Source organism: Physeter macrocephalus, chromosome 16, assembly GCF_002837175.3.
Source record: "Physeter macrocephalus isolate SW-GA chromosome 16, ASM283717v5, whole genome shotgun sequence".
NCBI lineage: Eukaryota > Metazoa > Chordata > Mammalia > Artiodactyla > Physeteridae > Physeter > Physeter macrocephalus.
This window is the reverse complement of record NC_041229.1, coordinates 85,732,209-85,756,470: the sequence shown is the minus strand read 5'-3', so window position 1 is coordinate 85,756,470 and position 24,262 is coordinate 85,732,209. Positions and strand designations below refer to the sequence as shown.

At 44.3% G+C, this 24,262-nt stretch overlaps 1 protein-coding gene across 1 annotated transcript in view; it reads right to left on the bottom strand.

Annotated features, from left to right (window-relative positions):
* KIAA1549L (KIAA1549 like) overlaps nucleotides 1–24,262 on the bottom strand; it is a 300,435-nt gene that overhangs the window by 126,323 nt on the left and 149,850 nt on the right. The window contains exons 2-7 of the mRNA XM_055078652.1: nucleotides 10,315–10,657; nucleotides 8,126–9,843; nucleotides 7,107–7,715; nucleotides 4,973–5,088; nucleotides 1,888–2,107; nucleotides 923–1,056 (exon numbers count right to left, since the gene is read on the bottom strand). Coding sequence (XP_054934627.1) covers nucleotides 923–1,056; nucleotides 1,888–2,107; nucleotides 4,973–5,088; nucleotides 7,107–7,715; nucleotides 8,126–9,843; nucleotides 10,315–10,657 — 3,140 coding nt within the window. The remainder of the gene's footprint in view (nucleotides 1–922; nucleotides 1,057–1,887; nucleotides 2,108–4,972; nucleotides 5,089–7,106; nucleotides 7,716–8,125; nucleotides 9,844–10,314; nucleotides 10,658–24,262) is intronic.

The window sequence follows — 24,262 nt, the reverse complement described above, 5'->3', positions numbered from 1 at the left end:
AAGCATCTGTCTTTAGTGAGATGTTATCAATATAATTGTAAAAAATGGGTCTGAGAAACACTTTTGGTAGCATGTCTACTGTAAATCCAGGAAGTTGAAATACAGTATACCAGGAGTGGGATTGCCCTGGAAGATAATGCAGATGCTTGCCAAAAATTTCATTAAGGACCCCATTTCTGCATTGCATTGATGCTAGTAGAGCACGGTGAATTAGAGTATGGGCTTTGACTCAAGTCCTAATTCCATTCCTTACCAACTGTGTGACCTTCTGGAAGTTTCCTACCCTTCTCTCAGTTCCCTCTCCTGTGAAATGCTGATAATAACACCTCAGAAGGATGTCTTGAGTATTATGTAGCAAAACATTTATTAAACACTTAGCACAGTCCTGGCACATAGTAAACCCTAAATATAAAATGTGTGTGTGTGTGTGTGTGTCTAAAATAAGGTGATTGTTCGTGTGCATGCCTGGAAGACAACTCAAAGAAAATCACAGAATAGGCAAATCTTGGTGAGTTAGCTATTTAGAAATGATTCATTTTATATGCGACATTTGACATATAGAGTATATTCGAGTTCATTTTTTAAAAATAATAAATGTATTAGAAAGGCTTAAGGAAGCTTCAAGCCTTCCCAAGAAAGGCTTGGGAAAATAAATATAAAATCCCAAATCACAGCAGCTACACAGTGTCACAGCATCTCCCTTGTCATGACCACCACAACCCAGACATCCTCATCACTGCCAGGCCTGACTCAACTCGGTGGCCCCAAAGTGGCACCTTCTCCTGTTGATATCACATGCCCGAAGTACAAAGTTACATTTACACCAGGCAGCTTTGAAATGAGGGACCAAATCACTTCTTGCCAACATTTGTGTTCCGGTTGGCCTCTGTCACCTACACAGCTGAAGCACCCTCCTCCTTACCTGAATCGTCAGGTTGCTTTTAGTATTCAGAACTTTCCTCTCGGCATCCTGGAAAGCCCTCTGTAGCCTCTGTTCCATCGTCTGAGCAAACTTGCAGGACTGTATGTTGTCGGACTGGCTGACAAACTGTAGCACTAGAATGAGAGTAATAAATCAGTGCTCACCAAGGCTCTGCGTCTTAGTTCCTTGAACTTAATAGCAGTCATGATATAAAACGGCATGATTTTACATCAGAGAAATCAGGCAAATAAGGACAGTTGCAGTTTTGGAAGTGGCTCTTAAAATGATTTATAACATAGAAGAATTAAAAGCGGGATTGAACCTGAGATTCCCTCCAATGCAAAGGATTTTGTGATTTCATTTGATTGGCATATGGAGACATCTGCTCCAAGAAAACAAAATGGCTTAAGAGTGATCATGTCTTCTATTTCTTTGGAGGGGGAAAAAAACAATCAATTGGCTTGCATGACTAAGTTGTTTGAGTCTTTCCATTTCAATGGTTCCTCTACTCTTGTGGTTTACAAACCACAGGATCAGAGTCACCAGGGAGTTGGCAAGAAAGATTCCAAGGCCTAAGCTCAGAGATTCTGATTCAGGGGCATCTGGAACGTGTTGCTGCAAAGCACAGATTTTATGGACGCTCAACTCTCCTCAGTATCCACTGGTAATACAGGAAAAAAAAAAAAATACAGTATTTAATGCTCACAAGTACGATATACTCATAATTATATAAATTGGGAAGAAAGACTCCTGTGAAGGAATATTTCTAATGAATCCAGGTTGGAAAAGTTTAGGCTGCTGTGCAGGGAACTTGGACATTTGATTAGCAAGGTCCTTGGAGGAAGGTACACAGTGACTTTAAGAAATAACAGAGCAGCCAGTGATGGAGTTTTCAAACACGTGTCCTCCTGGTACCACCGCTGATCCCAGAACGGATAGGAATCCTTTCCTTCTGAGTTACTTGCCTGTTTTCAGCTGCAAGTAGCCTGCAGGCTGGGGAGTCCACGGGGAGGCAAGTACTGCCACAGACTGCAAGGTTGGGGTGTGTTGCTTCAGGTCTGCAGTGACATTGCTGATCCCATAAACGCCCAGCGTTTCAATCACTGCAGCAGGCAAGTAGACCAGCCTCCCTTTGGTAGCATAATAACCAACAGTCACATTGTGAGAATATTCCAGAATGTCCACCTACAAAACAAATGGACCCACAGAACTCAGTGTTCATTTCCATGGTACTTTAAGTTCTTCTTGGTGTTTCGTAGAACCACAACTGTTATTCAGCATGGCTGAGGAATGGGACACTCATTCGACAAATATTCTAACAATCCCATAAGCCTACGGGGATTGTCAAGTCTCAAAATACAAGAATACGACAAAATATAATTTATATCGAACCTACGGATATAGGATTCAATCTATATTTAATTTAATTCTGGAATAGAATTAAATGTGTGGCGTTTTTTAAATTTTATTATTCTTTAAGTGCCTCCGTATAATCCTGTGAGCATAAATTGGCATGGCAGGCAGGAGATGGCAGGCAAAAGAGATTTCCAGGGAATGGAATGCTGGGAAAAACAGCTGTATCATATTTCTCATCATTTATAAACATTAAAAGGCAGAAGTGATAGGTTAAGTGGAGGCCCTTCAGGACAGGGGTCAGGTAGTAAATGAGGTGAATTCCTTTCTTTAGAAGCTGAGAGAAGGACTGTTCAGACTTCACTCCATTCTTAGTTTGTGACTGGTTCAAGACCAAGGCAGGGACGGGCCATGGAGAGTTTCTCTTACAGCTGAGTCCTAAGGGATGTTGATGATCTGAGCTCATTCTGACCCAACTGGAAGATTTTGAGACTTTCGATTTTATTCTTACTTTGTTTTGTTTTCTGAGTGTTTTATATCAGCAGTTCAGGGTGTTTTTAACACCTGCTTTCCTCCCCCTTATTCTTGCATCTCCATTGGGAGTGTCATGTGTATTTGCCAAAGAAACCAAGACAACTGATTTTGCAGCAGGCTGGGTATGCCTTTGCTTCCTCCACACTGTGTGCTCCCCAGCACCTTGTTACCTAAAGGCGGTGTTCAAGGTGACTTTAGGTGGGACAAGAGATACTTCTGGATGGAACATGGACTCAGCGCCAAATGCCACCAAATCACCCAGCAAGAAAGTTACTCCCATTCCAATCCTTCCAATTACCTCAAGGAGCAGGTCTCAGTTTGAGGATAATCGACTTTTAACACCTCTCTAATCCTTGCTAACCATATTTTTAAACAAACAAAGGAAAACCAGGCCCAGCCTTAATGCCTTCTGTAAGCAACAATGTCTAGCTTGAATTTAACAGGCTGTCTCCATTATTTTCATTTTTATTTTTATCTTTTAAAAGTTTTGGCAATACTGCTCGGCTTGCAATATCTCATTTCCCTGACCAGGGATTGAACCTGGGCCATGGAAGTGAAGGTGCAAATCCTAACCACTAGGCCACCAGGGAACTCCCTATTCTCCTTTTTATGATTACCTTTTATTTGTGGGAAATGATCCTGATTGCCATTTATGGTGGTAATATCAAACATCCTTTCAAAAGAAACGTGTTTAAGTGTTTTGTTTTGTTTTTTAAATTTTTTGGAGTATAGTCAATTTAAAATGTTGTGTTAGTTTCAGGTGTACAGCAAAGTGAATCAATTATACATATACATATATTCACTCTTTTTAAATTCTTTCCCATATAGGTCACTACAGAGTATTGAGACGAGTTCCCTGTGCTATACAACAGGTCCTTATTAGTTATCTATTTTATATACAGTAGTGTGTGTATGTCAATCCCAATCTTAAGTGTTTTTTAAATAAAAGCTGATTTAAAAAAAAAACTAACACGTACTAATTGTCACAGCGGTCTGTGATGATATGCAAAAAAGGCAAAAGCTGTCAGGGTAATTTGCAAACGACCAAAGTTTAGTGAAAACTGTCTCAGGTAACCACATGGAAGCATTCACATTTTCAACTTTCAAATAAAGTTGCTGGTGCAGAAACCACAGATGCCTCTCGTGGAGAGCATTTCTTCTTTTTTTTTTTTTTTTTTTCAGAATTATATAAAAGAGATTAACAATGACCAATAAACTGTGTACCCAATCTCCTTCCTTGTCCTTCATGTGGTGGTGGGGAAGGACCCCTAATTTGAATGCAGCTGGGGCACAAAGCATCAAAGGAGGAAGCGAAAGCAATATTTTTTAGTGATGTAAAGGGTTGTCCACTGACTGCCAATCATATTTACTGCTTTAAAACTTGGAATCAGGGCTTCCCTGGTGGCGCAGTGGTTGCGCGTCCGCCTGCCAATGCAGGGGAACCGGGTTCGCGCCCCGGTCTGGGAGGATCCCACATGCCGCGGAGCGGCTGGGCCCGTGAGCCATGACCGCTGAGCCTGCGCGTCCAGAGCCTGTCCTCCGCAACGGGAGAGGCCACAGCAGAGGGAGGCCCGCATACCACAAAAAAAAAAAAAAAATACTTGGAATCAAACCAAAAGGGTATAAAGCAAGGCTTCCATCACTTAGATATGCCATCAAAATCAGCTAGTGGTTGTTAAATAGTTCTTGGCACTAAAGTGTTTAGAGAAAAAAAATGTTTACTTCTCTATCTGCTGCTGGCAATTTAAGCAAAGGTGGACTCAGTTTACAAGTCAGAGTAATTTTTAAATGTCCAGAAATAAATCACTAATTGTTCACAATGGTGAGGAAGATAAAGGAAAAAAACAATGGATGATTTCTGCAAAATTACACTGACAATTAAATACTTTCACCAAACAAGATAATGGGACAATTTAAAACAGAACCTCCAGGCTTAAAAAAAAAAAAAACAAAAAAAAAACTAGACATAAGGCAATTATCCTCAATTTTCCATCTCAGAATTTGACCTTCTCCAGCTACCATGCATTAGCTATTTGCCCAAATGATGAAAGATCCTACTTCTGTTGTGGCTATGGTACCCAGAGAGGAAGAAAACAATCTAAACAGACTCTGGACCCAAGAGGAAGAGATAGATGAGCCTGGTTACAAAAGCAGGGGGCTTACATGAGCCAAGACGTCATTCTGGTGAAATGCCTTCCGCAATGCCTGTGTGAGCCCTCTGGCTACATTAAGCTTCAAGGTTTCACTGATCTGCACCCTCCTTTGGGTCAGAAAGAGAACTGTGGGGCGAAACAGAAGCATGCAATCAGAGTAAGGCAGCAGACCTCCTAATTAATGAGCCCTCCTCTCCTCCCCAGCTACCCACCACCTTCTACAGGTTCTGAGCAAAGCTAGTGGGCAGAGGTCCAACCAATGGGGCAGCAGCTCCGTTGGTCCTGCTCAAGTCCTAAGGAAAGAAGGCCCCAGCCATTCGTGTGGCCCTAGTGGAGAGAGAGCTAGCATGCTGGTGGCACTTCCTTCTGACCAACGCTGCCTCTGACTCTGAAAGCCAGGCTAAGCCTTGCTTGTCCCTGACCAGTCTGCATGCAAGGAAATTCCTGGAACAGCATCCCTGAGAACCTCCTTAACTGCAGGCCCTGCATCCTAAAACAGCCTAAATCAAGCCTGCATCAGGAGGTGCAGTCCTCACCCCACAAGCGGGATGGAGACAGGAATGGAGACCTGGCATGGAGAAGAGGCATTTGTGATTGAACATGACAGGTGCTATGTGAAGGGAAGCCTAGGATGTGGTTGGAGGCCCTTGGAGGACCATCCAGCCCTGACTTGGGCAAGCGGTTGGGGATCAGGGAAGGTTTCCGGGAGGAACTGTTGCTTCCACTGAGTCTTGGAGGATGATGAGGGTGAGCCAGGCCAAGGCCGGAGGGACTGCCCCCTGCCACTCCCAGCAGAGGGAAGACCAAGTGCAAAGGCACAGGGGAGAGAAGTGATTATTTCAGCCTACAATATCAGGCTCGGTCCTGGGGCAATGGGAAATGAAGGGTTTAAAGCAAAGGCATGTATTTTAGGAGGCTCCCTGGACTCCAGACTGGAGAACAGATTGGAGGGTGGGGGAAGCCTGAAGGCAGAGAGAGAAATCTGGCTGTTGTTTCAGAAATTTAGGTGAGCGATGGTGACGGTGCGAACCAGGGAAGCGGCAGTGAGGGTGCAGGGGAGAGGTATTTAGGAGGTAGAACTGGAAGGAACCGGTCGTTGACTGGGGGTGGCTGGGGTGAAGGGAGGTTGTGAAGAAGAGGGAGGGGAGAATGTTCCAGACTTCCGCACCTAGGTGGCTGGGATGTGGAAAACCAGATGGTATAACTGCTTAAGAAACTGAAAAAGATACTGTGCTTTCTGCTCTGCCTAGTTTCACAATTTCCCATTTTAGAATAAGATACGTCTCAAGAGATAATTTCATTTAATTCTTTGTGGGGTGAAGAGGAAGGCGGGACATGAGCATTCAACACTGGCATGTTCTTTCAAATAATGTGTCTAATGCTTTTTATAGCAGACATTACCACACTATTAAAAGCATCCTGTGCCTTCTTGGCCTGTCTGCTGCAACTCAGAGGCGGGGGCTAAAAAAGATAGCATCTACGCGACTTTTTCAAGAAGGTCTCCTTTTTAACATCAGAAGAAATCTTGGGCGCCAACACAGTGTACGGTAGCTGTACTGTTAGTATCTGCTGGTTGAGAAAATACATGACAGAAAGCCTTTCGGAGTTCTGTAGCCCTTCCCAAGATTCTGTATTTTACCGATCACATCATTCACGCATGTGAGACATCACTGAGGTCTCTACACGCCAACTTTGGTGTACATTTGCTTTCTCAGACTCGTTGGGAGAACTGGTTTCCCAGGGGCCTCTGATATCAGGATGGATCCCAGGACTAGAATCCATGTCACGTGATGCTCCTCTCCTCTGTCACTTGATAAAGATCAGGGCTTCTCAACCTCTCATTACTGATGTTTTGGGTGGGATTGTTCTTTGTTGCCTGACTGTCCTATGCACTATAGGATGCTTAGCAGCTCCCCGGTCTCTAACTCACTAGATGCTCGTAACACCCTCTCTACCCTCCAAGTTGTAGACACCCAAAAACATCTCCAGACATGGCCAAATGTCCCCTGGTGGCTCAGCAGGTGGGCAAAATCCTCCCCGGGTTGAGAACCACTGATCTCAAAGAAATCTAATAATTCTGCTACACCTCTGAGGCCAGGATGCACTTGCTGCTTTCAAGTCAAATCAAGACAGTGGACTCTTACCTGTCTTCACCAGGAGCTTACTGGACATCTGACACTCCAGGTTGGATGCCATTTTGCCAGCTGTGATCATGGCCGTGGACACAGCGGGAAGAGCAGTGTCTGTGTTTTCTGCTGACAAAGGGGGCATCCGGGTGGCCCTTACTGGTGCAGTGATGGACGTCAAGGCTGCCGTGATTGTCAGCGGGCGTGCGGTGGACACCTTGGGCATGTCTGGGTTGGTGGGGTTCAGGAAGCCCGTGTACATGGCTTGTGGTTTCCTGGGGAGGTGTGTTGTGGACAACAGGCCAGAGGCAGTGCCCGTGTTCCCTTGCGTAGCCGTGGGAGTGCTCACGGTGTGTGCTGTTCTTGCAAACATGTAGGTCGGTGTGAACGAGAAGCCTGGATGGGCTGCCCCTGGTGTCGCCTTTGGGCCAGATGCTGCGTTGCTTGTGACGTTTTTAGCTACAGCAGTGGCCCAGCTGCTCTTGACTAATCCCGAGGCCACGGCCGAAGGGCTGCTGCCGGTGCCCTTGGCAACCAGGGCTGCAGACAGCACCAGTGGACTTGATTTCCGAAGAAGCAACATGGTTGCTGCTGTTGGTTCTGCCTTGGGCGACACCGAGGAGTCCACTGCAAAGAGAGAAAAGCGAAGTTTGTCATTGGTCCGGAATGCACACACCACTGTGGGAATGAATGGATGTAACTTACGGGTTTGCTGGGGTGAAAAGTCTCTGAGCACTGGAATTTAGGCAAAACAGCTTTAGGTTCATTAAGCTGATTAACCATAATGAGAATGCCACTTAGAGCAAAGCTATGGTTGGAAATAAGGACACTTAAATTCTGAATACTTTCCAAAAAGTCAAGTCGGCAGAAGATCCGGGGCCTGACTATCTAGACTGCTAACTCATTCACCATCCTGGAATCAGGTACATCTGCTCCATCTGAGCAAAGCTGGGTATCTGTGTTGAGCTTGAAGATGCTTTGGCCCCAGAAGCAGTCACACCTATTTTGGGGGGGGAGGGTACCAGGAAACAAACTACCTGCATTTGTGGCTGCACCTGTCCACTTCTCGGGGCGCTGAGAAGCCGGCAGTGCTTTGGATGGGGTCCTGAATAAGGCACTGGTTGATAGAGAAGGAGATTCAGCAGTAGAGTGGTATCTCGGGATACTCTGGAACGGTGGGGAAGCATTTATCACCGGAGGTGGATAGATGTTGCCGGAAATTTGGAAACTTGTATCCATTCCATCTGAAAGCATCTCCCATAAGCTAGCTGTGGAAGTTAGACTTGGAGAGGTCAGCACAGGAGAGTGTGTTGGATGGGCAGGCAGCCGTAGATGGGGATGAGACAGAGAATGTTGACTTATGGATGGGTCACCTTCAACCTCAGCTGTTTGAAAGTCTCTGGAGTAGTTGTTAGTGTTTATGGACAAGAAGTCTGTATGGTTTCTAACCACGGTAACGTCTGACTGTTGGACGAGCTGGTTAGTGCTTGTACCAGAGACTGGATCCTGAATGCTAAAGCCTTCTGCAGTCGCTAAATGCCCAACATTATCTTTGAAATCCCGAGATTTTATTGTACTGGCAGCAGAATTTAAACCACCGAGAGGAGCAGTTGAAGCTGAGTGAGTTTCCCAACTTGTGGAGTTAATTGTGTGCCCGTTCACATCATAATTTGTTTGCTGCAGCAAGCCAGATACCATTGGTTCTGTTGAAAGGGATCCAGTTTCTGCTGCAAGAGAATGCCAGAAAACATCTGTGATTGCTGGCTTCTTCATGTCTCCCATTGTTGAGAAATCATAGACCTCATGGGAGGAGGGAAATGCTGTCACCTGTTTGGAAGCTGAAACTGGCAACTCAGAATGGTCCGTCACAGCTGTGTAAGTATCTGGCTTGGTGTTGGAAGAGCTATGAGATGGGAGAACAGTCTGGGTGGCTCGTGCAAAGGGGATGGAAGATGGAGATAATTCTGAAGGAAGGAGGTTTGTTCTTGGTGGTGTAATGTCTGAAGAAACCCGATCAGTGCTAAAATCAGAGGTGACTCCACTTACAGCGTGAAGACTTGGCCTCTCTTTACTTGAAAGGGTCTGGAGAGCAACTGTCAAATTCGCCTTTTTGTTTTTCTTCAAAACAGTTGTTCCGCTACCTTCTTTCTGCAGAGGAAATGTCCAAGTCGTGGAAGGAAGATTAGGAAATGTGCTTGAGAGGAGCAAGTCTGCAGCTGCAGTAGGAGGGGATCCATCATTGCCTGCTTCTTGAGGAGCTGGCATTGGGGGCATGGCGGATGGAGAAGCATGATTCCCTGCCAGCTGGAGGGAAGAAGGCATGGAGGGCAAGTCTGCCGCTGCGCCATTTGATGGGGATGTGAGAACCTCCCCAGAAAGGATTTCTTGCCCTCGGCTGGCTGTGGTGAGAGGCAGAGAAGGCACCAAAGGGGAGGATGTGTGTTCTGCTGAAAGGGCGGGCCCTTTGGAATTCTCTGGAGCTGGTGACAAACGCAGCGGGTGAGCAGAGTCCTTTGCAGTAGCAGGGGCTGCCTTTCGGCTGATCATTCCCACTGCCACCGATTCCGCAGCCTGGACAGGTGAAGACACAGCCTCATGGGTCGTGGTGCTCTTAAAGGCTGGCAGAGACACCCCACTATGTGCTCTTTCAGCCACCTCAGCTTCAATTGGCTGGGTGGATGCAGGACTTGGAGCCACTTCCCACATCGATGATGAGGGTGTTCCACCTGGAAGCTGAAGAAGACTTCCGGGAACCAGGGGAGTGACAGACAGACGGGCCAGGTCGGCCACGGAGCTCAAAAACTCAGGTGTGTGAGAGACTGCTGAGTAAGGACCCTCTGCTGGGCTTGAGGATCCAGGAAAACCTAGACGAGGGATGCCTATTAAATCCTGGGCATTTTTGGATGGGGTGTGGTTCATTTCCTCAGCAAATGGGTTTAGGGGATTAGCTATGCTCTGACTTGAGGATGAGTCGGTTGGAGCTGTTTGGGGGAATAAAAGCACTTTGGTGGGTCGCTCTGCTGGCTTAGAAAAGATGATGGAATGAGGTGAGTCAGGAGCCAATGAAGAAGATGAAGATGAGGGGAGAGCATCTGCCCTCGGGGAATGTAGTTCTGCCATGGAAGGAGTCCCTACCCACGGTGGCCAGGATGGGAGGCCAGCGCGGAAGGACGCCACTGATGGGAGAGGTGACAGTGTGGGAAGCATGCTGGTGTGAGGCAAACCTGACACGGCGGCTGCTTCTTTTCCCCCTGGAGGTCTTGGTTGGACCAGGGCCTCAGTAGAATCCTTGGAAGGCTCGAGGGAGGAACTATGTCCACTGCCTTGGTAAGGGGAAGGAGAGAAGTCCCCGTGGGCCCGAGCTTGGCGGTGGGTCTTGGGTGGAGGCATCTGGGCAGACTGCGGCCAGCTCGTGTTGTCAGGGGACCGTCCTGGCACAGGCTTCATTCTATCCACTGCTGAGGAAGACTGGACTTCGGACAAAGGCCATGTTGGTGAAATCGGTAACAATTTCCCATGAGGAAATGACTCTGGGGTTGGGGTGACAGTGATCTGTAGATTGTCCCTTCCTGTGAAACAAAGGATCAAGCAGTCAGGCATCGGCTCATCACAGGTCCTGGAGAGAAGGGTAGGCCAGACAGGCACCGCTCGGACCTCACAGAGCTTCCACCACATCACAGGAGACTCATTGAACACATTCAAACGATAACTTAGGTAATTACAAATACGTAGATGCTGCAACTAACCTACAGGGCAGGGTTGGTGAGAAGTGGTCTCTGATGAAGTGACGTTTAAGCAAAGACGTGGAAGATACTTGTGTATTTTAAATCTCTTTTCTGTTCCACCTACAAGGGTTGGACTGTGAAACTCACAACCCGGAAAATCAAAGATGAACGTGGCTCCCTGCCATGGCCAAGGACACCAAAATAAATCCCATCCAAGAATCCAAAATGCAAAAGGAAAGGACTGTGTATCTGAATGCAAATCTTTTTTTTTTTTCAGACCCTAGGGCATCTCAAGCACAATAACTGAGGTTGCCTGTGTTTGGGAACATGGCACCAAGGAGACACATTTATTTTGTTGGATGTAAAAGGATTCCTGATGCTATCGTTCACACCATGTCAAATAGCAAAGGGGATTTCTTTCAAATTAGGCTATTTCTGAGAGAAAAACTATTCCCATCCCATCTAGGACCAGAGACACCTCTCATGAGGCCCGGTGTTACTCCCAGCACCTGCAGAGAAACCCAAACTGTCGGCACTAATGAGCAAAACTGCAAGCGGAAAGGCGAGGAGACGGGGCACAAAAGGTGACTCCGCAGGAAAGGAGGCAAGGAAATAACTGATCAGAAAGCTGGGAGTTCCATGCTTGGGAAGAGAAACGACATCCAGCTTGAGGATTCTCTGACCCCCCTTTCCACAGTGGTGCCGATGGTGTTGATGACCCCCCAGAGGTGGCTAACTGCCCTTAAATAGTATTTTAAATTAAAAATAACAAAGAAAAGGTACTCCTAGAGCTTTCTATGTTATTGGCCAAAAAAACGTTAGAACCATCTGATAGAAGCAGACATACCAAGAGCTGAAGTCAGAAGACCTGGGTTCACACGCACCCTCTAGCCACCCGCGGCCGTGTGTGCATCTGTGGATTGCTGTGGCAGGAGTGAGGGCAACGAGCACACTCTAACTGCCCCACTGGCTGGCTGGGAGGAACAGAGGAAATCATGGAGGTGGAAGGAAGGGCTCCCCAAGCAGAAAAGCACCAAACAAATGCTTAAAAAAAAAAAAAAAATCACTAAACAAGTGAGCGGTCATTACAGGCTCTAAGTCCCTGTGTTTTCTGTTTTATTTGTTTAACAAAAGAAGACACTACGGTCCAGAGTGGAGACATCATTGCCAGAAGCCACATAACCCATCAGGGACAGAAGCAGGTCCAGATGTGAGGTTTCCTCACTCCCATTGCAGTGTCTTCTCCCCAACTGCTTCTCCCAAACCAGTTCTAGCCTTCACTCCACCCCTGTTGTATCCTGACACCAGAAAACCAAACAACTAAAGCTGAAGCTTTCAAATATTTGAGCTTTTAGAATATGAAATATACTCTGAGTCACAAAAGCCTAAACAGTGATGATTTTCTGAAATATCATTTTCAGTTTCATTTTTTAAGACGGAAAAAGCAAGGACAAACGATGTCTTTTACTCTGAATTAACAAAAAATAACTTTCCTTTCTGATTCTTTGTTTTCTTGTTTTAAAAAGTCCCCATTCTTGGGATTTACAGATACCCAAGGAATTAGCCGTAAGTCATTTTTAGAACACATCAGGATATAAGCCAATAATACAGCAGTCGACGGCCTTGTTCATTTAATTTTGCAAGTGAGAACCAACCCCTTCTCCTGGGCAAGCCATCTTCATAAGCCAGGCTCAGCCTCTTTGTCTCCTCATCGCCAGATCAGAATCACTACAGCCCTTACCTGCAGGACCCAAAGCTTCCTCCGGCCTCTGTTAGCAAAAATGCACCTTTTACAGGAAAAGTGCCAAATGTATATACAGCTATAGGACAAAAAAGTCTACACAGCCTTTCATTAAAATATCTGCACTCCCTGGGAACTGCCTCATGGTTTGCAATGAAAATTGTGTTTCTGTTACCAAACTCAGCCTAAGGAAGTATCCATGCTCCCTTGATTGCAATTTTACATGGAAGGCTGATACTACTGTCATGCTTCAGTCCTTCTTGTTCATGACGCTTATCTCCTAGATAGACTCAGCTTCACACTTGTCATGCAGTCTTGTCTGGTTATGTATATAGGCGGTACTTACATGAGTGAATATAACATCCATCTAATGTTGTTTTTGCATTTTGGCATTTTCCATTAACACTTTAGAGTCCATTTTTATTACTGGCATGTCAGATGAAATCTATGTAGGATTTCTTCTTTTGTACTCTCATTGTAATAGAGTCAACCATGGGTTCAACTCATGGATTCAAGAGTCATACCAAATTAAACTGTTTTCAAGTAAGTACCCTTCTAAGTCAAAAAGGATGTGACAGGCAAAGCAGTTTTTGCTTTCAGAAATATTTTTTACAAACTCTTTCATAAAAATCTTACAAACAGGAAGGGGAAGTGGGTGTTGGATGATTAATACAAGGGGGATTGTAACTGACTGGATGGCCACAGCCAAAGGAGGCTGAAGTAAAGAAATAGTCTCTAGTGGACTTGCCTCTGCTAAACCTTGTTGTTTCTAGACTAGAATCCAGTGTTTCCCAAGCTATCCCTTACAAAACACAGTGTCCCAAGATGCCTCATGAAGAAAAGTTTCAACAAGCTAACAATTTTGAGAAGTGTTGTATACTACACTCACACCTAACAGTCACTAATGTTATTCACCATATATTTCTGGCTCTCCACCTTCAGAGCATATAATAGGACTGCACTTCCCGGATACCTCTGTGGTTGGGTGGGGCCATGTTACTAGTTCTGGTCAATGAGTTGTGAGCAGAAGTGACAAGTGTCACTTCTGGTCTAGAACATTTATAATCAATGCTGGAGCAAGACTCTCCAGAACTTGCTTTCTCTGAAGAAAAAAAAAAAACCCTAGCAATATTATATCTCAGTAAGCTGTTATGAAGAAGGATGAAGAGGAACCTAGTAATCTTCAAAATGTTTGTAGGTCGGTCCACCAGCCTGAGTCCCTTAGGGACTATAATAAGCAAAAGCCCTCTGCTGTAAAAGTGTGTACAGGTAGCATGAGCAAAAAATAAGCTTTTGCTCTTTTAAATCACTGCAATTTGGGGGTTGTTTGTTACTGCAGCATAACCTAACTTACCCTAACCTGTTCAGAAACTGGTATCAGAGTGGATTTGGAACTTAAATGGGCATACTCCCATGTGTATCAACATTTAAATAAAGGCTGAGAAGTCCCATAATCAAGAAAACATAAGTGCCTGGGATGCAGTAAAAACTCCATGAATTGATGTTGGATGGTTTAATTAAACTTTGGCCAAAATTGATCAAGTATATTTAACTTCTGAAATATGTTTAGGATACTTCTCAAACATATCTGACCTCAGAACTTGGTGACTAAAAAAACCCCACCAATATACATAAAGCTAAGGAAGAAAGTACGTTCATTGAATTAGCAAATGATAGCAAATTCAAAAGAATAACTGATATGAAGAATTCCAGAGAAACATGCTTCAAAGACATGTCAACTGACTGAAATTATTGTTAAAGGAAGACATAAATTAGGATTAAGTATAAAGGCCCACCCTTAATCCACGTATTACCTAGACAAGAACAGAATGGGGGAGCTTCCCTTTAAGGATAGCTTACGTTAACTATAGGTAGGGTTGACTGGAGCTACAATAGGAATGTAGGCTAGCAGGGAAAGTATAAATTCTTAGGCTGCATTAAATTTTTTTCACTCCTAAAATAAAAAACTTATTTCATACGTAGGAAATAATATTTATAACATCTGTATGTAAGAATAAATACATAAAGAATAAATAACTAAAAACATACATGGTCTCTGGCTTCATGGACCTCACAGTCTTATGGGAGATGTGGAGTTAAATCAGACATTCTCACAAATGTGAAAATGATACATGTTACAGATGAAAGATGCATAGTCCTTAAGAGCATGCAATAAGAGGATGTGTGACCTGATCAGGGAGGTCAGAAAGCACATCACTGAGAAAGTTACTATCAAGTTGAGAGCCAAAGAATAAGAAGAAATTAATAAAGCCAAGAGGGTAGGGGAAAACATTCCATGCAGAGAGAAGAGCATATGCAAAGGTCCCACAGCAGGAAGAAGCATAAGTAGTACAAAGAACTAAAAAAGTAACCATAGCAAGATCAAGTAGAACATGAGTGGCCATGACATATGGCTGAAGAGGTAGTTGATGACTGGACCATTGGAGTGTCACAGATTTTAGTTCAAAGAGGAGTGGGAGGGAATGGAGTTGAGGGTGGGTGATGTACAGAAGCAAATCTGTGTTTCAGAACAAACATTCTGGCTACAGAGTAAAGAACAGACTGTAACGGGCAAGAGTGGACAACAGAAGACTAGTAAGGAAACACCTGCTGTGGTCCAGGTATGTGATGACAGGAAGTTGTAAAGAGGAGCTGAGCTGTGGGTGGGAGATTGAAATGGATAATCCTTCTCGGTCCCTTTCAATTCTCGGAGTTCAAGATAGTATATTCCTTTAAATATGTGTGTGTTTACAATGTTCATTGCAACTCTATTTACAATAGCCAGGACATGGAAGCCACCTAAGTGTCCATCGACAGATGAATGGATAAAGAAGATGTGGCACATATATACAATGGAATATTACTCAGCCATAAAAATAAACGAAATTGAGTTATTTGTAGTGAGGTGGATGGACCTAGAGTCTGTCATACAGAGTGAAGTAAATCAGAAAGAGAAAAACAAATACCGTATGCTAACACATACATATGGAATCTGGAAAAAAAAATGGTTCTGAAGAACCTAGGGGCAGGACAGGAATAAAGACACAGACGTAGAGAATGGACTTGAGGACACGGGGAGGGGGAAGGGTAAGCAGGGACGAAGTGAGAGACTGGCATGGACATATATATACTACCAAATGTAAAATAGATAGCTAGTGGGAAGCAGCCACATAGCACAGGGAGATCAGCTCGGTGCTTTGTGTCCACCTAAAGGGGTGGGAAGAGGGAAGAGATATGGGGATATATGTATACATATAGCTGATTCACTTTGTTATACAGCAGCAACTAACACAACATTGTAAAGCAATTATAATCCAATAAAGATGTTAAAAAAAAAAGATTCACTAATGGGAGGCAAAAAGGAAAAACGTGGGCAACATGTGATCCCTCACACTTTTGTGGAAAATATGGAAATATAGTATGGTCATGCCCTGCATATCTATGAAGTATTGGTGTTTGATAAAAACTTGAATTAAAAATCAAAAAAAATATGTGTTTGTGTATGTGGTGGGTTTTTCTTTTTTTTAATGACTGCAAATTCTCCAATATGCCTCTCGTTGAGAGGTGGGAGTCTAGGTCCCCATCCCTTGGGTGGACTCGAGACTGTTCAACCAATTAGAGTGTGGCAGAAATAATGTCATGTGACTTCTGAGGCTACCATCATAAAAAGCAGCTTTTGCTTGGTCTTTGGAATGCTCCCCTCCATACCCCTCCCTCACTGTTCCTCCTGGAACCCAGACACTGCTCTGTGAGCAGCCCAAGCCGTGTGGAGAGATCACGCGCAAGTACTCCAGTCAATAGTCCCAGCTGAGCCAAGCTTCCCAGTCATCCCAGCCCAGGCACAAACAGGTGAATGAAAAAGCCTCCAGATAATTCTAGCCCTCAACCATCTGAATCACTGTGGTTGTTTGAGTCTTCCCTATGGAGCCCCCAGACATCAAGAAGCAGAGACAAGCCATCCCCTCTGTGCTCTGTCTAAATTCAGGAAACCGTGAGCACAACAAAATGGTTGTTGTTTTACAACACTTAGCTAGGGGTGGTATGTTGTGCAGAAATAATAACTGAAACAGTACAGGGCTGTGTCCCTCACTTCTGGGAGTGAGTCTCTATACCCTTGATTAGATTCTCAAAAGGATGCAGAAGCCAAAAAGACAGTTAAGAAGCCTTCACTTCAATGAAAAATACTTCTGCTTTACACATAAGATTTTAGAACTTTGTCTCTGCTAATAAAAATATTTCTGTATTGGACTTCCCTGGTGGCACAGTGGTTAAGAATCCACCTGGCAAGGCGGGAAACACAGGTTCGAGCCCTGGTCCCGGAAGTTCCCACATGCAATGGAGCAACTAAGCCCACGTGCCACAACTACTGAGCCTGCTCACCACAACTACTGAAGTCCGCGCACCTAGAGCCCGTGTTCCCCAACGAGAGAAGTCACCGCAATGGGAAGCCCGCGCACCGCAACGAAGAGTAGCCCCTGCTTGCCACAACTAGAGAAAGCCCGCGTGCAGCAACGAAGACCCAATGCAGCCAAAATTAAATAAATAAATAAATAAATAAATAATAAAATTTAAAAATATTTTTGTATTAATTAAAGATGCATCACAGAAAGAAGAAGGGAAGAAATATTTTGAGGAGAAATGAAAGGTAGGTGGTATAGATTAAGAAGAAGGGAAAGTAAATTACGAGAAGTAGGACAAAACCAAATTACAGAGGGCTTAAAACACACTCAAAGGAAGGAATTGAAGTAGAAGCTTGGTAGAGGTGGTATGTTGGACAGACTAAGACAGCCCCATGACCCCTGTCTCTTGGTGGTCATGCCTGTGTGTGACCGCTCTCCTAGAGCATGACCAGAACCTGTGACATGCTTCTCACCAAGAGACTATAGCAAAGGTGACAGACTGTCACCCTCATGATCTTATCTTCTATAAGACTCTATCTTGCTAGCAGACTTGCTCTTCTTGATGGCTTGATGAATTTAGAGGCCATATTGAGAAAGCCCGTGTGGCAAAGAGCTGTCGGTGGCCTCTAGAACTGCAGATGGTCTCTAGGGACTACAGGTGGCAGCTCTGAGCTGAGGGTGGCCTCCGGCTGACAGCCAGCAGAAAGCCAGGGCCTTCAATCTGGCAACCACAAGGAAGTGAATTCTGCCGACAACCTGGGTGAACTTGGAAGTGGATTCTTCCCCAGCCAAGCCTCTGGATGAGAACACAGCCCAGTTGACACCATGACGGCAGCTTTATTAGACCTTGTACAAAGGACCCAGACAAGCTATACTCAACCTCTTGACCCATGGAAACTGTGAGATCATAAATGTGTGCTGTTTTAAGCTGTACAGTTTGTGGTAGTTGACTACACGACAGTTGAAAACTGATATAAGTAGGCAGTAACACGTTGTGGAAGGGTATATGGTGCCGAGGGAATGAAGGAAGAAGAGATGCAGCACGAGGTACCATGGCTGAAGTGTAGCATGAAGGATGGCGAGAAGGTATACTCAAGACAGCAAAAAAGGAGCACAAATTAATAGGTTTGTTTGGACTATCACAGAGAACATCTGTGAAGTAAAAATTCTAACACAGTACCTGGGACTCGGAGGAAGTTATTTGAAGAGAACACAGGGCTTTGCAAGAGCAGAAACAAAGCCACAGCAGCAAACAGCACCTGACACGTTGGAATGTTGCTGTGGAACAGGGTGTACTCTTCTGTTTAAATCCCATTTTTCAGGGGAAAAAAAAGCCACACCATTCTAATCAAATTACTGAATTCTTATTTTTCTCAATGAACTCCCGCTGACTCTCCAATCTCCACTCCCCCATAACTTTCTTCTATTGAGAATAAATGGATTCTTCTTTGCTGAATATATGGTAACAGTCTTCAAAAAAGTGTACAGAAAGCAAAGGTAAGTCCCACACATTACAGAGGGAGATGAAAGACAGTGGTGTTTCCCCGCACAAGCCCCAGGCTGGCTACCCTTTCTGAACATTTACAAACATCATCCATTCCAGGGACAAGCCAACAATTACCTTCTGTTTGGACAGTGTTTCCCACAAAGGGACTGGTAATCTAAAGAACTGTAAAGGGAAGTAGTTTAGATGGTAGAGATTTAAGGAGGCTCTGGATGAAGAAAGACAAGGAGCAAAGATCAACTTAGGCTGCAGACGAATGAAAGCAAGCTAGATGAAGACCCTCAACATAATGAGAAGAAAAGTTAACTTGAGTCAGCTCTTCCCTTCTTCAGGCAACAAGGATGGGTGGGCACACAAACGCTGCTCAGCAGACAACCGACACACACGCATTTTAAACCAAGCTTTAAACCTGAGCCAGGTTTAAAGAAAACCATGACTCTCAGAGCTTCAGGAAAGTGATAAGTCACTCCTGTGCAAATATCAGACTTAATAATACAGTGCACAAGCTTGCACACAGAGGCTAAGGATCAAGTGCTCTGTTGTTTGGCAAGTTTGCAGAGACTCAGGGCAGCTAAACTTAGCCTTCAACGAAAAGAGTCCAGAAACAGATCGTTAACATAACGAAACATCAAAAGTTAAGAAAGTGCTTGGCCAGGTTTGGAGGCAGAGTCTGTCACTGACTAATGTCCAAATGGTGAGAACTGCCTCCCTAGTCGCCCCAGACCTCAGAGATCCACGTGGGAATACGGAGATGCATCATGATGGATTGTTCAGGCCTCTGTCTTCCTGAGGCCCCTGGCACTGCTGCTCATTTATCATCCTCAGTACCTGTACATAAGACGCAGAGCCGGGCTGCGATGCTGCTGCCTGCACCAGGCACACTTTAACCTCACAGAAGCCCCCAGGTACAGCAGACTCCTCTGCTGATGCAGCTTCTCAACCTGAGCCTCTTTCCTCAGCCCCCAGGGCTGTGTCAGCCCCCTGGTCATGGCTGTTTTCAGAGACCCTCTTTTCCAAAGCCCTGAGTCTGCTACTTAAGAAGCGTTCTCATTCAGGTTCACAGGGCCTCTACGCTGCCCTCCCTGGGTTGCTTCCTGGTTTCCTCGAAACCACTCTTGTAACCCCGCCACAGTCCTTTCCCAATCAGCGCTGTTCCTTTCTTTGACTGCTGGCGACACGGAGGGGAAGACAGCCTTCCACAGCCGGCCTAACGCGTGATGAGGCATGGCTGCATTTCCAACCAAGGTCAAGAAACCATCCACTTTGTCCCGCTCCCCGCTCACCAGCAGGTTTGCTCCCTGCAGCACTTAAAGGAAAGCAAACCTGATCCCCAACAGCCCTTAAATGTAGGAAACTAAAGCAAACCAATTAATAAATATCCCAAACTCTTCTTCCTTGTATGTCAGAGAAAAATAGCTGAGGCTTTCTACCAGGCCCCATAGTCAGACTGTCTGGATTCAAATCCCACTCACTCCTCTATTTGCTGTGTGACCTTGGATGAGTTACTTAACCTCTCTGTGCCTCAGTTTCCTCAGGAGACAATTACAGTCCCTACTGCATGGCACCCACAGTACCACAAAATTGTTTTAAGGATTAAAATGAGGTGATACATGTCAAGTCCTTAGAACACTGCCTGGTACTAGTGCTTCCTATACTGCTAGCTAGTATTGCTATTGTTATTTTATTACCTATTGAGCCCAAAGTAGACATGGAAGTACTCAGAAGCCTCCTCAGAGAATGTGGATACCAGTCAGAACTTAGAAATGCCTGCAGATCATGCACTGTCACAATCCCACACATCTGTGGAACCCGTTCCAGTTTGCACAGTATTGTCATACCCTCAACCCACCTTGCTCCTTACAGTTCCTGTGAGGTAGAAGATAAAGGTTATTATCCCCATTTTACAGCTGAAGAAACCAGGGTTCAGGGAGATCAAGTGCTGGCTTGGCCAAGGTCACCTTGAGAGTTACCCTATAGCCAAGTATGACTCAACCCCTTTGACCTCAGATCCAAGGCTCTCTGTTCCACATGAGGAGTAGGTCTTGCTCCATCTCCAGGTCTGGGGTGGGCTCCATCCTCCAGCCCACATAGTAGCTGTCCGCCTCTCCTGAGTTTGATGATGAGTCTCTCTCCTTGGTGCTGCTTTGACAAACATTACTGGAACACAGCTCTAAATCACCAAGACCTGTCAGGCTTCGATTCTCAGAAGGTCAGAAGAGATGGATTAAGCATCACTGCTATGCTGAAGCATCCACCCAACACCCCAGACCCCACAGTCCTGAAGTTTGGCGCCTGCGATGTTTTTGCCTAAGATGATTTCTCCTGGGGCTTTTAAAAACGAAATGCACCAGTTAATAGAATCAAATTGCCATTCCTTTAAGTGATGCCAGCAAACAGAAAGCTCTGTTTACTGCTTCGACAGAAGCATTTTAACTTTCAAAGCTCTTTCACAGCTGTTTTCTTTTTCCTTTTTTTTAAACATATTACAATTTTTTAAAATTAATTAATTTATTTAATATTTATTTTTGGCTGTGTTGGGTCTTCGTTTCCGGGCGAGGGCTTTCTCCAGTTGCGGCGAGCGGGGGCCACTCTTCATCGCGGTGCGCGGGCCTCTCACTATCGTGGCCTCTTCCCGTTGCGGAGCACGGGCTCCAGACGCGCAGGCTCAGTAGTTGTGGCTCACGGACCTAGCCGCTCCGCGGCATGCGGGATCTTCCCTCACGAGCCCGTGTCCCCTGCATTGGCAGGCGGATTCCTAACCACTGCATCACCAGGGAAGCACCTGTTTTCTTTTTTAAAAAAAGTTTATTGCTTTCAAATGCTTTGTGAAACAGGTTTAAAAATAAAGTTGATCTTCCCCCTTTAGAACAGTAATAAATTTCATTTTCAGTTTTTTAAAACCTTGGCATATGTGATCATTACAGAAAATTCAGAAAAGATGGAAAAGTAGAAAGAAAAGAAAAATAACCCCATGCTGCCCTCAGCCCTCTCCATGTGCATGTCCAGCTACACCAAGAAAACTAGGATTCATACTGTGGTGACTTGTACTTCCGGACTTCATTCTTGGGAAAGTTTGGGTTAGCTTGCTTTTCAGAGTGGTGATCACACTGCACATACAAATTTGCACCTACTTCTTGTCTTTTAACATTATATTAAGGCGTTTTTCCATATTGGATAAGGCTGTATATTATTTCCACTAAGATGGGGTATCATAATTTGTTTAACCATCCCCTAACTGTTAGGATACAGGTTGCTTATAAATTTTCAGTATTATAAATAATGGCCTCATCTCCTTCCAATTCTGTCATCAAAATCCATATGTGGCAGATGGGACAGATACAATGACCTCCTCTTATGGACTAGGACACTAGGACACAGAAGATCATCTGCATCAAGAGAAGTAAACCAATGGGACTTGGAGTTTCTCTCCTACCCCTATGCCCTGGCATCCTTCTGATCTTTCGGATAGGGTCATTTATAAATTTAAAACTTCATGATGGCCTAACTCAATGATAGAAGACACAATTAACCACCAGTAACTGACCTTCACAACTAGGGCAATCCTACTGGCAAACCTTTCCAAATTTCGTATTAATTTTTACTATTTCATTCTAATGGCCTTAAGGGGAGTTGAGATCATTTAAATCCATTAGGCAAGATACTGGAGAGCTAGGAAATTCTGTACCTAGAGGAAAGCAGTAACAGGAGCTTAGAGAGTTGAGCAAAAAGACAACATATTACTAGTCTTCCCCCATGTTGAAAGGTTTAAATGTAAACCACTCCTAAGTGATAGTCCCATAATTAACATGGCACTGTTCCCACAACTCTTTATTTTTAGCTCTATTAGAGTACTTCCCTTCTGCTTAGTATTGCAGCCAGTTATCTCCCTTATTTGCTCAATCACTTAACAGTTATTCCACAAATACATATTGAATGCTTTATCTGATTGTCGCTGTTTTACAAAGATTGACAAACTGTAGGGCTTCCCTGGTGGCGCAGTGGATAAGAATCTGCCTGCCAATGCAGGGGACACGGGTTCGAGCCCTGGTCTGGGAAGATCCCACATGCCGCGGAGCAACTAAGCCCGTGCGCCACAACTACTGATTCTGCGCTCTAGAGCCCGCGAGCCACAACTACTGAAGCCCGTGCTCCATCCGCAACAAGAGAAGCCACCACAATGAGAAGCCAGCGCACGGCAATGAAGAGTAGCCCCCGCTCACCACAACTAGAGAAAGCCCGCGTGCAGCAACAAATACCCAACGCAGCCAAAAATAATAATAAAATTTTTTAAAAAACCCCAAAACTGTGATCTCACTGGGAAGGTGGTCAAAGGTCACGGTTTAGGGTGTGGGACCTGGGGACAGAGCAGCTGATGGCCTTGTTCCAGCTGTGTAAATTTAGGCAAGTTAGTACCTCTCTATGCCTGTTTCCTTCTTTCTAAGATGAGGATGGTAGGAATTGCTGTCTCACAGGCTGTTTTGAGGCTTAAGTGCATTAATCCATGTAGGGTATTTGAAACATAACCTGGTATGCAGTTAGCAATCAAAATGTTACTTGTTTTACATTTGGTAGTGTATATATGTCCATGCCACTCTCTCACTTCATCCTAGCTTACCCTTCCCCCTCCCTGTGTCCTCAAGTCCATTCTCTATGCCTGCGTCTTTATTCCTGTCCTACCCCTTGTTACAAAGCAGAAACTAACACACCATTGTAAAGCAATTATACTCCAATAAAGATGTTAAAAAAATGTTACTTGTTATGATTATCATCAAGGGGCACAAAATCCAACTGAGAGGTTTCAGAGACATATCTTTTTTCTAAACTATGATAAAAATAAATTCTTATACTCCCACTTTTGAGGGTAAACTTATTCTATCTTCTCAGGAATAGTTCTCTTTCCTTACAATGAATCCCTTTTCCCCAGCAGTAATTCTCCAATGAGTACCTGAATAATCCATCTGGCTTTCTTAGGCATTAGTAAGATTCACAGAGCTTCTGCATTGGATTTCTCCCCTGAAGTCTGCTTATTTCCACAGTCAAGAATGTGGTTTTGAAGATGATTTATTCAGCATAGTTGCCAAGTGAACACTTTCCCAATAAGATTCTTTACAAATCTAACTACAACTATCGCTGAGACGCTGAGAGAAGAAAGCAGAGACAGAACAAGAGGGTCTCACATATTTATCTCAAATTTTAAAATTAATGTATTTATTAATATTTATTTACTTATTACATGAGAAAAATTTTGATAACCAAAATTAAACCAGATATGAAAAACCTAAACAAATTAATACACAAAAAAAAGAGCCACTACTAAAAAAGGCACCAGAATGAGATATATTCAGCTGAGAGCTATCTAACTTTAAAAAAAATAGGTAATTCTAATGTTATCAAACTAATTCAGGCCTTTGAAATATATGAAAATGTTCCCAATTTGTTTTATGAAACCAGTACTTCTTTGACACCCAAATCCAGTATGGATATATTAAACAAATAAGCAATGATCAAAATATGTAAGTGAATACAGGGCAGCCAAGCAAAAATGTGTGTATGTAGGGGGCGGGAAAAGACAGCAGTGAAAAATAGAAATCTATGTACACTCCAAGATACATTTGTGCAGTTATATAAAAATTATGTATGTGTATATAATAATAAATTATGTAATGCATAAATTATCAATTAATGGGGCTTCCCTGGTGGCGCAGTCGTTGCGCGTCCACCTGCCGATGCAGGGGAACCGGGTTCGCGCCCCGGTCCGGGAGGATCCCACATGCCGCGGAGCGGCTGGGCCCGTGAGCCATGGC